The sequence below is a fragment of the Podarcis raffonei genome, chromosome 1 (genome assembly GCF_027172205.1).
Source record: "Podarcis raffonei isolate rPodRaf1 chromosome 1, rPodRaf1.pri, whole genome shotgun sequence".
In the NCBI taxonomy this organism is placed as follows: Eukaryota; Metazoa; Chordata; class Lepidosauria; order Squamata; family Lacertidae; genus Podarcis; species Podarcis raffonei.
This window is the reverse complement of record NC_070602.1, coordinates 7486561-7499971: the sequence shown is the minus strand read 5'-3', so window position 1 is coordinate 7499971 and position 13411 is coordinate 7486561. Positions and strand designations below refer to the sequence as shown.

The 13411-nt window shown below is 43.8% G+C and overlaps 1 protein-coding gene across 10 annotated transcripts in view; it reads left to right on the top strand.

The window, feature by feature from the left end:
- KTN1 (kinectin 1) overlaps positions 1–13411 on the top strand; it is a 114438-nt gene that overhangs the window by 29735 nt on the left and 71292 nt on the right. For all 10 annotated transcript variants that reach the window (XM_053395562.1, XM_053395396.1, XM_053394969.1 and 7 more), the window contains exons 2-4: positions 5338–5895; positions 7972–8109; positions 12514–12690. In XM_053395562.1, coding sequence (XP_053251537.1) covers positions 5373–5895; positions 7972–8109; positions 12514–12690 — 838 coding nt within the window. In that variant the 5' untranslated portion in view covers positions 5338–5372. The remainder of the gene's footprint in view (positions 1–5337; positions 5896–7971; positions 8110–12513; positions 12691–13411) is intronic.

Sequence of the window (13411 nt, the reverse complement as noted above, 5' to 3'; positions counted from 1 at the left end):
AACATGCACTGCTGCAAGACTGTCCCACATTTCTTTGGCAGTTTTCTTATTTCTTATATAGACTACTTGCTGGTCACTGACTGCCAAATTAATTATCGCCCTGGCTTTTGCATCTCCTTTTGACCAAGCATTAGTCACAGGGTCAGGAGGGTCATCAGTTACATAGGTCCATACTTCTCTAGAGGTCAAAAGCGCCTCCACCCGAAAAGACCATAAACTATAGTTCTCATCTGTTAGCTGTGGGAAGACCAGAGCCTTCTCAGCTTCAGGAACCCGGTCAACCATTCTGGAACTCTTCCAGACCCACAGAACTACGCTAACAGGAGAAGGAGTTTTCAAACCTTTCTCAGAGTCCAAAAATATGCAGTCATCCACTCAGCAGCTGGGCCCATAACCAAAGATGTTGGCTTTTTGCAGTATGGTAACGCTGCAGAGAGCTTGCTGGGGAGACCATGCATTAAAAAGAAAGGACTCAAAAATAACTTAAATAAGGTTTTAATAAGAAAAACAAAAACTCCTTTTACACTAAGTACATTAACAACCAAACCAGACCCAACCACCAACCCATCCCCCAGGGTAATGGGAGAGCTAGGTGCTGCTCCTTATATACTACACCCAAATGCTGACACACCTTAATCAAATACAACTCAGCAGCACCTGCTATGCTTCACAGCTGTAAAGCTGGGTCTCGTTATCTTACTCTGGCCCTTGCTCTGGCCCCTTAAAGACATACACATCGGGTGCAACAATGATGAACCTTTACATTTAAATAAACCATTCAACAATACTAAGGCCCGGGGGCCGGATGCGGCCCAATCGCCTTCTAAATCCGGCCCACGGAGGGTCTGGGAATCAGCGTGTTTTTACATGTGTAGAATGTGCACTTTTATTTAAAATGCATCTCTGGGTTATTTGTGGGGCCTGCCTGGTGTTTTTACATGGGTAGAATGTGTGCTTTTATTTAAAATGCATCTCTGGATTATTTGTGGGGCATAGGAATTCGTTCATCCCCCCTTCAAAAAAATATAGTCCAGCCCCCCACAAGGTCTGAGGGACAGTTGACCGGCCCCCTGCTGTAAACATTTGCTGACCCCTGCCATAGTATAAAACTTGAGTTTTCAGGTTTGTCTAAATGTAAACAACTGTTTCAGACCTCCCATGTTGTAATCATAGAATTGTAGAGGACCCCAAGGGTCATCTTGTCCAACCCCCTGCAATGCAGAAATCTCAACTAAAGCATCCATGACAGACGGCCATCCAACCACTGTTTAAAAACCTCCAATGAAGGAGCTCTTCCTTTTCCTTGTAATGCAGGCCTCCAAATCCCATAGCTGCAGGGTTGGAAACGAAGCTCTGTTAGGGCCCAACCAAAGAACCAATACAGTGGTACCTTGGGTTAAGTACTTAATTCGTTCTGGAGGTCCGTTCTTAACCTGAAACTGTTCTTAATCTGAAGCACCACTTTAGCTAATGGGGCCTCCTGCTGCCGCCGCACCGCCGGAGCACGATTTCTGTTCTCAACCTGAAGCAAAGTTCTTAACCTGAAGCACTATTTCTGGGTTAATGGAGTCTGTAACCCGAAGCGTCTGTAACCTGAAGCATATGTAACCTGAAGCGTATGTAACCTGAGTACCACTGTAATGTCTGTTCATTTAGCTTTCACATCAGGGCTTGGGAGCAGTTTTCACAAACCAAATATGTGAAGTGGATCAGCAGTGGGTATTGTTCTGCAAGAGCAGCTGATTTCCCCTATCTGTTGGGCGAGGCAGGCGAACCAACTGTCTTTAGCTTCGTAGAGAAAGTGGGAAGTGAGGTATAAAAAATATTAAAATAAATTCTCAGTGATTTGGGCATATTGTCAAGCCTAACCAGTAGGCACTGTGGCTCCGCCTTCCAGGGGGGCCTTAAAAGCACATTGACTGCAGATCCAAAGATGGTCTTTCGCTTCCCTTCTCTCTCCTTTCCTCCTCCCACTATAAAACCCTGAGCTGGGGCTTGTTTTGGTACCGGGTAGTCAATGTGCTTGAAGCACCCCATCCACCCTGTGCCCAGATACAGTGGTACCTTAGGTTACATACGCTTCAGGTTACAGACTCCGCTAACCCAGAAATAGTGCTTCAGGTTAAGAACTTTGCTTCAGGTTAAGAACAGAAATCGGGCTCCGGCGGCAGCAGGAGGCCCCATTAGCTAAAGTGGTGCTTCAGGTTGAGAACAGTTTCAGGTTAAGAACGGACCTCCGGAACGAATTAAGTACTTAACCTGAGGTACCACTGTAGTCAGCTGTAGCCTCTCTCTCCAGATGTAGTTGTGCCCTCCAAATCTCAGCGCTACTAGAGGGGTGAAGCTTGCTGCCTGCCTTTGCCCTAAGCTGCAGCAGAAGGCCGAGCCTCCTCAGAGCCTTCTCCAGAGGCCATGGTGAGCAGAATTGTTGGGCCTCTGCTCATTATGTGACTTCAGCAACTGTTTTATGTATCGGCCCCAGGTCTTGGAGTTGTAAACCCCTGCAGTGCTTTGCAGAGCAAGGCCTGCTGAATTGCAGGTGATGCTTTGCTGCTCAATGGCAGATCATGGGCCTGTCTGATGCAGTTGCATTGCAGAGGCTCAATAACCCCCGGTGCTCTCTAATCACAAAAGGTATTCTGCCCATATTGCCTGCTTGCTTTTTTGTAAATTACAGTAAAAAGGTTGGCCTTTTCTGGAAAAACCATGGTAGAAATGGCAGTGAAGTGAGCCCACGTATTGCAAGGGTGGGCAGTTTTAAACCTGAGTAAGTGAGGCTAGCAAAATAAGATAACATTTATTACAAAAAAATGTATTTTAAGAAGAACCCTTGTGGGTGGCTAACCAAATAACTGAAATTGTGCCTAGGCCTCCCTCTCCCCTCTGCTTCCTGGTGAAAAACCAGAATTTCAACAGATGGGTTTCCCAAGAGATCTGGGGCGATATATGTTGGCATGCAAAAATTTTGGGGACACACCCTAAACTGCAAGTAGCTAGGAGTGGCTGAGAGAGAGTAGCTGCTGGGCCCAATGGACTGGTGGTTGGACTGCTAATAACCATGTCTGTTCCCGCAGCTTTAAAACCTAAGAAGAGGTTTGTTGGATCTTCAGAGCAGATATTCAGCCAGTCCAGCACTCTTTCTTTCCCAGCAGCGACCAGCTGGCTCATCCAGCAGACCTCACAAGCTGAGCATGAAGGCAATAGTTTTTGTCCCCTACACTAAATATTTTTTTTTGGGGGGGGTGTAGATTCATCAACTGTTGTTTCCAGTGAATCTGTCTGATCCTTTTTTGAGAAGTTAGCGAAGACGCTAGTTGCCACAGCCGCCACACCTTGAAGTGAATTCCATTACACTTCGTTAGAAGTGCTTCATTACCCATCAGTTCTGCCCTGAACATCAACTCATTACTGAGTTTTATTATTATGGGAGAGAGGAGTGTTTACTCTTCCCCAATATTATATAATTATATAAACTTCTATTGTGTACTTTCTCAGTTGTATACCCCCCTTAAAAAAAATTAGAGTGGCTGCTCTAATTACAATTTGCTGCCTTGACCCTAAAGCCAAATGTTGATTGCAGGAAGTACAGACAACAAGGAAACATCCTCTTTTTAAATTGTACCTTTGGATTCAAAGCAGCAAGCAAATAAATAGTTGTCATGGCTTATTTATACATTATTTTATTGGAGAAAGGATCCACAAAGAGAGTGCACAGCATTCAAATTCTCCAGTTTGAAGTCTTAAAACAGTGCATTAAAACTGAGAACAAATAGCAGGGAGGAATTTAAAGCTGCCCCTCAAAGCATGCCAGAACATTAAAAGTTTTAACAACTCGCCTAAAGAAACCTGCATAAATGAGAGAGCCAACCTCTGGGGTGTTGCAACCAAGAGGGCCCTGCCCCTCAGTCCAGCAAAAGGCACATCTGCCAGTGCAGAGCCAGACCTCAGATGAACACAGTAAATGGGATGCATTCACGTGGAAGAAAGCAGCCCTTCGAATATTCTGAGCTGTGTGATATGTAGGGGTGTGAATGTGTTGGTTGTAAATACATAGAAGGACCTTGGACTATCTTTAGGGTTGGGCAGATGCCTATGAGTGGAGGTGTTGTGGTTTGTAGAAAAATAAAAAGAAGGGAATGAGTGTAAAAGGTTTCGTTTTGCTAAACACTTTGAAGCCGAATCAAACTCTCTGATGATGATTGACATGCAAATTCTGCAGACCACCCACATTTCTTGAAAGCATGAGATGACTGCGCTTCTGGAAGCCTTGTCCAGTTATAGATTCCCAGAGACGTGTTTGCTGTGTGTGTGTTCAGGGACACACCTGATCTCTAAACATTGGAGAGTGTGGTTGAGCTGCCGTGAAAGCTTATGGATTTAAAGCTGCCCCTATAACTTTGCTGTGGACTCCGATACTTTTCTGCACTTTGCATTTCCGACTTGTTGAGTAGTGTTGCTCTTTAATCTCTCTGGAGCTGTGCCCTGGGGGGTAGCTGGTCTTGGCACCAGAAGGCCCTGAACTGTGTGAACTTGAATGGGGGACAAGGAAGCCTGTGCATTCTGAGCTTGGGTGTGTGTCAGATGTGAGCAGCGTCACAGCCTGCGGGGCCTCTACTTTTGGCCCACAGGAGGGAAAAGGAGGGCAGCGCCCATTCCAAATCAACTTTGCAAACAATGGGCTGTAAATTTCACGATAAGACTCTCATCGCCAGTTTGTTTGAAAATAGCATTCAGGTGTGTGTGAGAGATTTCCCTAGGTTAAAGAAACGTAATTACAAACAAATTGGTCCAGGGGTTTTTGTGCTAAGTTCTTGGATGTAGGGGAAGAACCAAAAGGGATTTGCTTCCCTCCCTTGCATTTTGTGGGCATCGATTTTTGGAGCGGACTTTAAAAAATGAAAATGGTGTACAACATCATAGAAGTGCTCCTAGGACATAACCTGCAAAAATTCGGAAGGATGCCCAGCATTTTCCAACCAAGCGCCACTAGCGAGGAGCAGCTTCTGGTCAGAAAACCTTGTCCACTACTGATAGTTTTCATGTCATGATTCCCTTTAATGTTTTAAGGAATCCCTCTTCTTCCTGTATCGCTTCTTTAAAAATGGACTTTTAAAAATGTATTCTTAAGTACCGTATTTTTCGCTCTATAACACGCACCCGACCATAACACGCACGTAGTTTTTAGAGGAGGAAAGTCCGTAGGCATGCCACCCGTAGGCATTCCCTCCATAACACGCACAGACATTTCCCCTTACTTTTTAGGAGGAAAAAAGTGAGTGTTATGGTGCAAAAAATACGGTAGTTTGCTTATTAACATCTTTCTCTATTTCTTTGCAGATTTATTCTTATAGGCAGTCGTGAAGAAAAGCACAATGGAATTCTACGAGTCGACCTATTTCATTGTCCTCGTCCCCTCTGTCGTGATTGCCGTCATCTTCCTCTTCTTCTGGCTTTTTATGAAGGAAACTCTGTACGATGAAGCCCTCGCGAAACAAAAGAGGGACCAAAAGTTTCCGCCTGCTAAGGCTGATAAAAAGAAGGCAGAGAAGAAGAAGAGCAAGAAGAAAGAGGCTCAGAATGGGAATCTCCATGAGTCTGACTCGGAGAGTGCCCTTCGAGACTTCAAGCTATCTGATGCTTTGGGGGCAGAAGAGGAGCCTATTCCTACTGCCCCTTTGGGTGTGACAGAGGCCCCCAGTGGCCTCCGAGAGAGGAAGAAGAAGGAGAAGAAACGTAAAGGTAGCCCGGAGGAGCAGGCACCCAAAGACCCGGACAGCACCAAGTCTGGAGGGAAGAAGGTGGAGCCAGTACCTGTTACGAAACAGCCCACCCCACCGTCCGATGGAGCTGGGTCAAAGAAGAAGGCAGGACAAAAGAAGCAGAAGAATGGAATAGGTATCTTCATGCTAGAATTTGGGGTTTTTTGGATTAAAATACAAAATGGCACAATATATCTTTACTGCTTTCTCTCACCTCCACAAGCATTGCCCTAAGTAAAGCTTTGCTCCCGGTTTAAAATACAAAGGGTGCTTCCAGACTTTTACAGACTTTTACAGTGTTTTACAGATAGGCCTTGACTGATGATAAATTCAGGCTGTGCAAGCAGAGTGGGTTTGGCGCTCTTGCACAGCAAACCCACATCCCCCAAATTAGACACTTTTGCCATAAGGAAAACTAATCTGGAAATGCTTTGGAAAGTGTGTGATAACACTAATTCCGTGATGTGGTGTCATATAGTCTTCCTGCAGACTTTGGGCTCAGTAAGCAGGTTGTCTGAAAGTAGCTTAAGTGTCTTGTTGCAGAATGCTTCCAAAAGAGGTTTGGGGTTATTTTCAGCCCCTGTGGAACTGCTAGCAAACTCCTGCTGCCTCCATAGAATTGGACTCATTTATTTCTGCTCCCCACCCAATAAATCCCACACTTTTTGGTGCTGTATTGTAGTAAGCCACCGTCTTATCTAAGGATAGCAAAGATGGAAATATAAAAGGAGTGGAGAATAGTTTCAGCATGAGGCACTTCCTTCACCCTGCATTTGATCACTACTGTTAAGATATAGTAAAAGCCTTTCCAGTATGCTTGAAGGCTAGCTGGTGTCACAGGTTCAGCATAAAAGTTCTCGCCAAAGCATGCAGTCTTTCCTCATTTCCAGATTACTTCTGCACCAGCATCCTCTGTTGCAATTGCTTGATGTTCTTGCATTAGACCAGATTGTTATCTGTCTACCAGTCCCCTTCCACCCTGTTCTCTCTTCTCTTTGTTTTTTACAATAAAAACGTGCTGCTTCTTTATGTGCACATTTGATGATTGCTACTGAGGTGCTGCTGCAAGATGCTCTATATGCTGCAGTTTTTAGGCTTTCTTTCTTTTTTTTAGAAAAATACTGCAGTGATTCAATATTCTGAAGTGTAGTTAACTGCTCTCACGGCTAATCTCCCTAGACCTGAGTCTTGGCAGCTCTGTGGTCTGAGCACAATACAAGTGAGGCAATGTTTTGCAAAACTTAGTTTCAAAATCAGATGTGGAATAAGGATGTGGACCTTGCTGCTTAACAACCCCATGACTTCCATGAAGAAGTGGCTCTTTAGTATTTCAGTAAATGCTTTGCTATGTAAAGTTTCATATTGGCACGTAAAAGTTTGCCTGCTACCTCTAGTATTGGGAGGCTGAACCCCTGATAGTTTTGCACCTCCTGGTGTTCTTAGAGCAGAGTTTTGCCTCGTATCTGTGGAATGCAGCTTCAAAAACAGGCATAATCTGTTGGTCCAAGCAAGCTTTGGGGCTATTCAGAACTTGTCCCCAGACCCAGATGTTCAGAGTAAAAAAACGAAAAAACAGTTTTGGTATTACTAATCCGCTATTCATTCTTGGTTGCAGTTCCATGTTAACTCTTCAGCTGGCCTATATTTAAAGCCTTCCACACAGGTGCTTGTATATTGTAAGGATCATGGTATTATTGATGTTTGTGTGTGAGTGTGTCTCACTTTGGCACAGTGACACAGCATCCTTGGTGTCAGTGTATATATGTATATATAATCTATGGCACCTAACACAGGACAGTCTCTAGATTATTTACAATTGAATTTTAAAACATACAAAATTGTTTGAAGGCTTCCTTTTGAGTGGAGTCACTCATTTTTGGGTGTTGGGCAAATTTTCCTCTGCATTGTTCCCAAGTGCAGTGTGTACCTTCTGGCTTCCCTACAGGGGTGAATTCAATTTCATAATTAAGTAAAGGTGAAGACTTGGAAACCAATGGAGCTCAGCATTTATACCATTCCCCTGTATCTTGAGATCGCAACCATTAACAATTGAGGCTGTTCTTCCTTGCATAGCCTCAACCTGTGTTCCGTTTCTTGGTCATGTTAAGAGTGTGGCAGAATGTTGAGGTCTATCTTGACAGTGTCTAAATACATCCATGCACACATACCATGTTAGATCACTCTAAAGCCTGATGTGTCTTGTCTTTTACAGATGACCAGGATGCCAAGACTGATTCATTTTTGTCCCCGACTAAAAAGCAGGATCCTCTCCTGTTGCATCATGAGATAAAACAAGAAAGTGTATCAGGCAAGAAGAAAGTTTCTGCAAAGAAACAAAAGACAGATAATGGTAATATACAGATTTCTCTTTTTCACTCTTCTTTTAAGATCCTTTCATCATCAGTGGGGATGGAGTAACTGCCATGAGTTTAATTTTCAGGATTTGTCCTCTGAATTCTGAGACACTGTTCAAAAATGTTTGGGAAAATAGGGTACTCACCAGGCCAGTTCAGAAGGGAGAAGGAATAGAGAGCCTGTTGTAACCCCTTGCTGCGTGTGTGAACAGTACAGTCTCCCAGGGCATTTTGCTTTTGACCTCAAGGTTGCTCTACTCAAGCAAAATGTCTTTAGGGGCAGATAAAGCTTGAGGCTGCAGAACAGGAGTTAATTGACATATTTGATGTGATTTTGTCAGGGCTGATTCAGAATGTAACTTTCCAAGTTTCTATTGGATCTATCTAAATCTAATGACGTTTTGACCTATACAGGATCTTGTTAACTTTGATTGATAGACTTACGTATGCTATTGCTGTTCTCATTTCATTTTTCTCTCTCCTTTCCTTGTGTGTGCTCATTTTTGATGTCGCATTACAAAACAGCTCCTCCCTGAATTGTTTGTGTGTGCATGTACATTCATGTAAGCACATTTACAGAATGACACTTTTAAAAATGTATGTGTGTAGTGTGATTGTTTTATTTATTTAAGTTTCTATTCTTCCCTTCCTCTCAGGACCTCAAGGCAGCTTGTATAATTCTCTCTCTTCTCTATCCGCTGCTTCCAATTTTATACTCCTATTACCCCTGTAGTGTTAAGTTAGACTGATAGAAGGTGACAGGTTCTAGTGAGATTCACAACTAGTGTTAGAAACTCAGATATATAAGCTAGATGCCAAACGGAATGTCTAGTTAGCATTTGGGAGCCAGAAGGCTCAAAAGTCGTATTTTTCGAGAAAACCTTTTGGTTCCTGAAATTCATTCTGGTTGTGCAGATAAAATATCACAGATTGAATTCTACAGGGTGTGTTATGAGTGTGCGAAAACAGGCAAGATCCGAAGATCCCCAGGCATGTGCCTCCAGAGGTTGGAGACATCAGGCGCTACCCTGGGGCTGGGCATCTTCAATGTGCCGCAAGTGTCCAATAGCCAGATGCAAAATGTGCCTAGCGAATTTTGACCCCTCCTCACAACTGAGTGGGGTTTAGAACCCTGGACTCTCTACTCAACCACAATTCCACACTGACCCAGTTGATCATTTCATGCAACCTGATGAAGCAGGCACTGCTTCCCTATGAAGCTTTATTCACAATAAACTTCTTAGCAAGCAGAACTTTCCATCTGCTCTATATCTGCTCTTAGTGCTTTAAGGCTCAGGACAGGCCGTGTTTTCTTCTTTTGCTGTTACTGTTTTCCCTTTCAGGAATGTGCCTAGGTCACTTTTGTAACAAAAATGAACATCAGATTCTGGTCCATCAGTATTTATCTGTCTCTGAAATCTTTATTCTGTCTTCCTGTAAACCGCTCAAGGCAGTAGGGTTTGACACACAGGTCAAGCAATGGTATGTCAAGAATCCAGGCAGTAACTCTATGTCTGATTTAATAGCAAGCACGGCACAATCTTTGCTTCTTGTTGTCCTCTTGGTCAAGGTGAGCAGCATGGAGGTGCTCAAATGATTCTCTTGAAGGGGCCGAAACAAGTCTATGTGGAACAGCTACTCTGTGAGGTTACTTGTTCTCATGGGTGCAGAGGAGCCTAGTTCAGATGTTATTGGCCAGACCATGGTTTGTGACTGCCTTGTGGTTCGCCCCTTCTCTCACATAGAGTTCCTTCTCCCTTTCCTCCCCTGCCCTGACTGACCATGGTTTGCTGTGACATCCAAACAAGGAACTTCAAACCATGGGCTCTTAAGTCCATTTCATGGTTTCAAATTGTTATTTCTGTGAGAGAATTTCTGATCTGCTTTACGGGTTGTTGTTGTTTTAAAAAATGCCCAATGTGTCCAACATTTATAATTTGAAACAGTAAGAAGTTTTGAAACAAAACAAGCAAGAACAACTAAGTGCAATCAAACTCTGATCAGGTTGAAAGTCTGTAAGAATGAAAAAATGTTTTCCAGTGGCATCAGAATTAACCTCATTGTGCAGGGCAGCTAAGTCTCCTGGGCAAGGAGTTTCTTTCTTTTTTTTATAATATATTTATTAAAGTTTTAAAGATTTATATAAAATAGAAAAAAACAAAAAAACAAACAGAAACAACAAAAATACATACAAAACACATACAACAACAAGTATAATTTCAATCCCCTATATTCATAAAACTTACTTTCCCGACCTCCTCTTACCTCCCCTTTCTGTATTCCAATCTCTAATTAGTTCAATTCAGCAAATCCTTCCCCTAATTTCTATATAATTTTTGACCTTTCTTTTCTTAATTACATAATCATTACAGCTAAAAACCACTTAATTTCAAAATCAACATCGTTCTAACATTCAATAATTTTACAATGTTTCTTAAGATAGTCCTTAAATTTCTTCCAATCTTCTTCCGCCGTCTCTTTTCCCTGGTCTCGGATTCTGCCGGTCATTTCTGCCAGTCCCATATAATCTATTACCTTTATCTGCCATTCTTCCACGGTGGGTAGATCTTCTGTCTTCCAATACTTTGCGATGAGCATTCTTGCTGCTGTTGTAGCATACATAAAAAATGTTCTGTCCTTCTTTGACACCAATTGGCCGACCATACCCAGGAGAAAGGCCTCTGGTTTCTTCAAAAAGGTATATTTAAATACCTTTTTCATCTCATTATAAATCACTTCTCCTGGGCAAGGAGTTTCACAGCCTGGGTGCTGCACATGTTCCACCCAACAGCATCCTGGAAGATGGCAGGATGCACAGGGGTTTTCCCAGGTAATCTTGGTGGAGTGACAGATTCGTATGGGGAGAGATGGTTTTTGTGAATGTGCTGGTTCCAAACCAATAAGGCTTTAACAGTAATGGCCAGCACTTTGCAGTGAGAGTAGCCTGCAGTCCATGAGCCTGCAAATTGCTAATGACTTGCAACCTCATGACTTGGCTACACCCAAAAACAGGCCAGGGAGAACACAGGCAGCACCTGTGACCTGCACTGAGCAGGAGTTTGAACCCTACATTAGGGACACCCCGCCCCCGAAAAACTCTAGCTCTCAGGATAAATTAATGGTTCAATTAATGCTTTCAAATCATTTTTTTAAAAATTAAGAGTAGTGTCATTGGGCGTATCTTCCACTTCCCTAAAGCTTGTACCCTATACCCTTGAAACTATACTACATCATGTGATTAGAAAAAACTCAGAAAGTTTCATCAAATGGTTGAGGGGTGGGTGAGAAAGAGACGTCTGTGCTGAATGGCAAGCCTAGACATGGAAGGGTTATGCAATGGGGAAGGGAAATCTGATGACTAGTTCTCTTGGTGCCTAGGTGTGGATGTGGATGGCAGTTCCTGTATCAAGGCCTGTTGGTGCAGTCAGAAGAACTGTTCTGTGTGTCTGTAGGTTGTCCAAGACCCAAGGAATGGGGTTGGAGGAAGGAGTGTTCAGGCATGCTCTGTTCCCACCCCTGCAGCCCGAAGGGGTCAAAGAGGAAGCACAGCTAATGTTGGCCACATCAGCAATAATTGTTGCTTGGATTATTAGACTTGCTTATGTGGGCGAAAGATGCAAGGTGAATATTTAAGGTGGTTGCAGCACCATCTGCTGGAACCGTGGCAAGGATTCAGCAACCGATGGCCTAAGCTTTTTGTGTTTGTGTGCATGTCAGGTATGCAACAATGCATTCACTGGTACATGCACAGCTTCTCATGCCTTGGTGTACTGAACCAGGGTGTAGAGAGTTGTGGGACTTGCAATGCAAGGAGCCAAGCTTGCAGCTCCACAGTCTCCGTTGATGGTGCCACATCTGATAACCATGTGGTTGCCCAGCCATACTCTACAATTAAAGCTTTTCAGTTGTTCTCTTCCGTGTATATTTTTGTGTGTGTGTGTGTGTTTGGTTACACTCAGGTCTATGCCACCTATGACCTCCAGCGGTGTTGCATAATAAATTGTGAGCTGTGATCTTTAGTAGTGTTGCATAATGACTTCTGATGACAAAGTGAGAGCCAAAGTTCTTACTCCATTCTTAATTAAAGTAAAAATAACCTGGAATCCTTTAGGGTTTTCTTACCCTGACACAGTGTGTGTTGGGGCTGGTTGAGATCTGGTTTCAACATCGCAATATATGACGAAGTCTGAAATAAGGATGGAATAAGGCATTGGCTGGCTTCATGGCTTTCCCCACATTGTGGTTTTTGCACAGAGCTCGTGTGCGAAAGAGCGCACGCACGCACGCACCCCCCCCCATGATTCGCGATACGTTGCCAGGTAAAAAATTATGAAACTGATAAATTTCTGAATAATTGAAGCACCTTTTGCCTGTGTTCCCTTTGTTCCCTAAAACTCCAGTCATGACATTGGTAGACGAGCCTTTGATTCATGCAACGACTTACATCCCTTTGATGGATAATGCTGACCAGAACTTGGCAGCGGAAAAGAGAGAAGCGGCTGACTTGGTGAAACAAGATGGGATTGAAGCGCTGCAGAAGAGCAACTCCAAGAAGCTGAAGAATGAAACCGACAAAGGTACTGCGGCCGAGGACATGGCAGGGCCAAGGGAGGCCTGTGGGGTTGTGCTGCAGAGCGTGGAAATGCGGTCAGTGCGGCGAGAGCTGAGGTTTCCTTTCCATCATGTTTCTCTCCTTCACGGTTGAGGAGAGATGTGGGCAGATGTGCAATTTCCTGTAAATGGGCAGGAAGTAGAGGGAATCTTTCAGAGTTTTAGTCTTGCAATATAATTAGCTCCGCTCAGTCGCCCTCTTCCCCCTTCCCCACCAGATGTGCCTCTCTAAATGACATTTGAATCTCATTAGCTGTAGAGTTGCAAACCTGAGGCTTGGACGGCAGTATGGCCCTCCAAGCCTATCTGTCTGGCCCCAGGAGCTCTCACCAGGCTGCACTCACTGCTACTCCTGCTTTGCCCTCTCCTTGTGTGTGTTTGCCTTGCTGGAATGGTTCAATGGTTCCTCTTCATCCTGGAGAAGAGTGACTAGTGGGGTGCCACAGGGTTCTGTCTTGGGCCCGGTCTTATCCAACATCTTTATCAACGACTTGGATGATGGACTCAAGGGCATCCTGATCAAATTTGCAGATGACACCAAACTGGGAGGGGTGGCTAACACCCCAGAGGACAGGATCACACTTCAAAACGACCTTGACAGATTAGAGAACTGGGCCAAAACAAACAAGATGAATTCTAACAGGGAGAAATGTAAAGTATTGCACTTGGGCAAAAAAAATGAGAGGC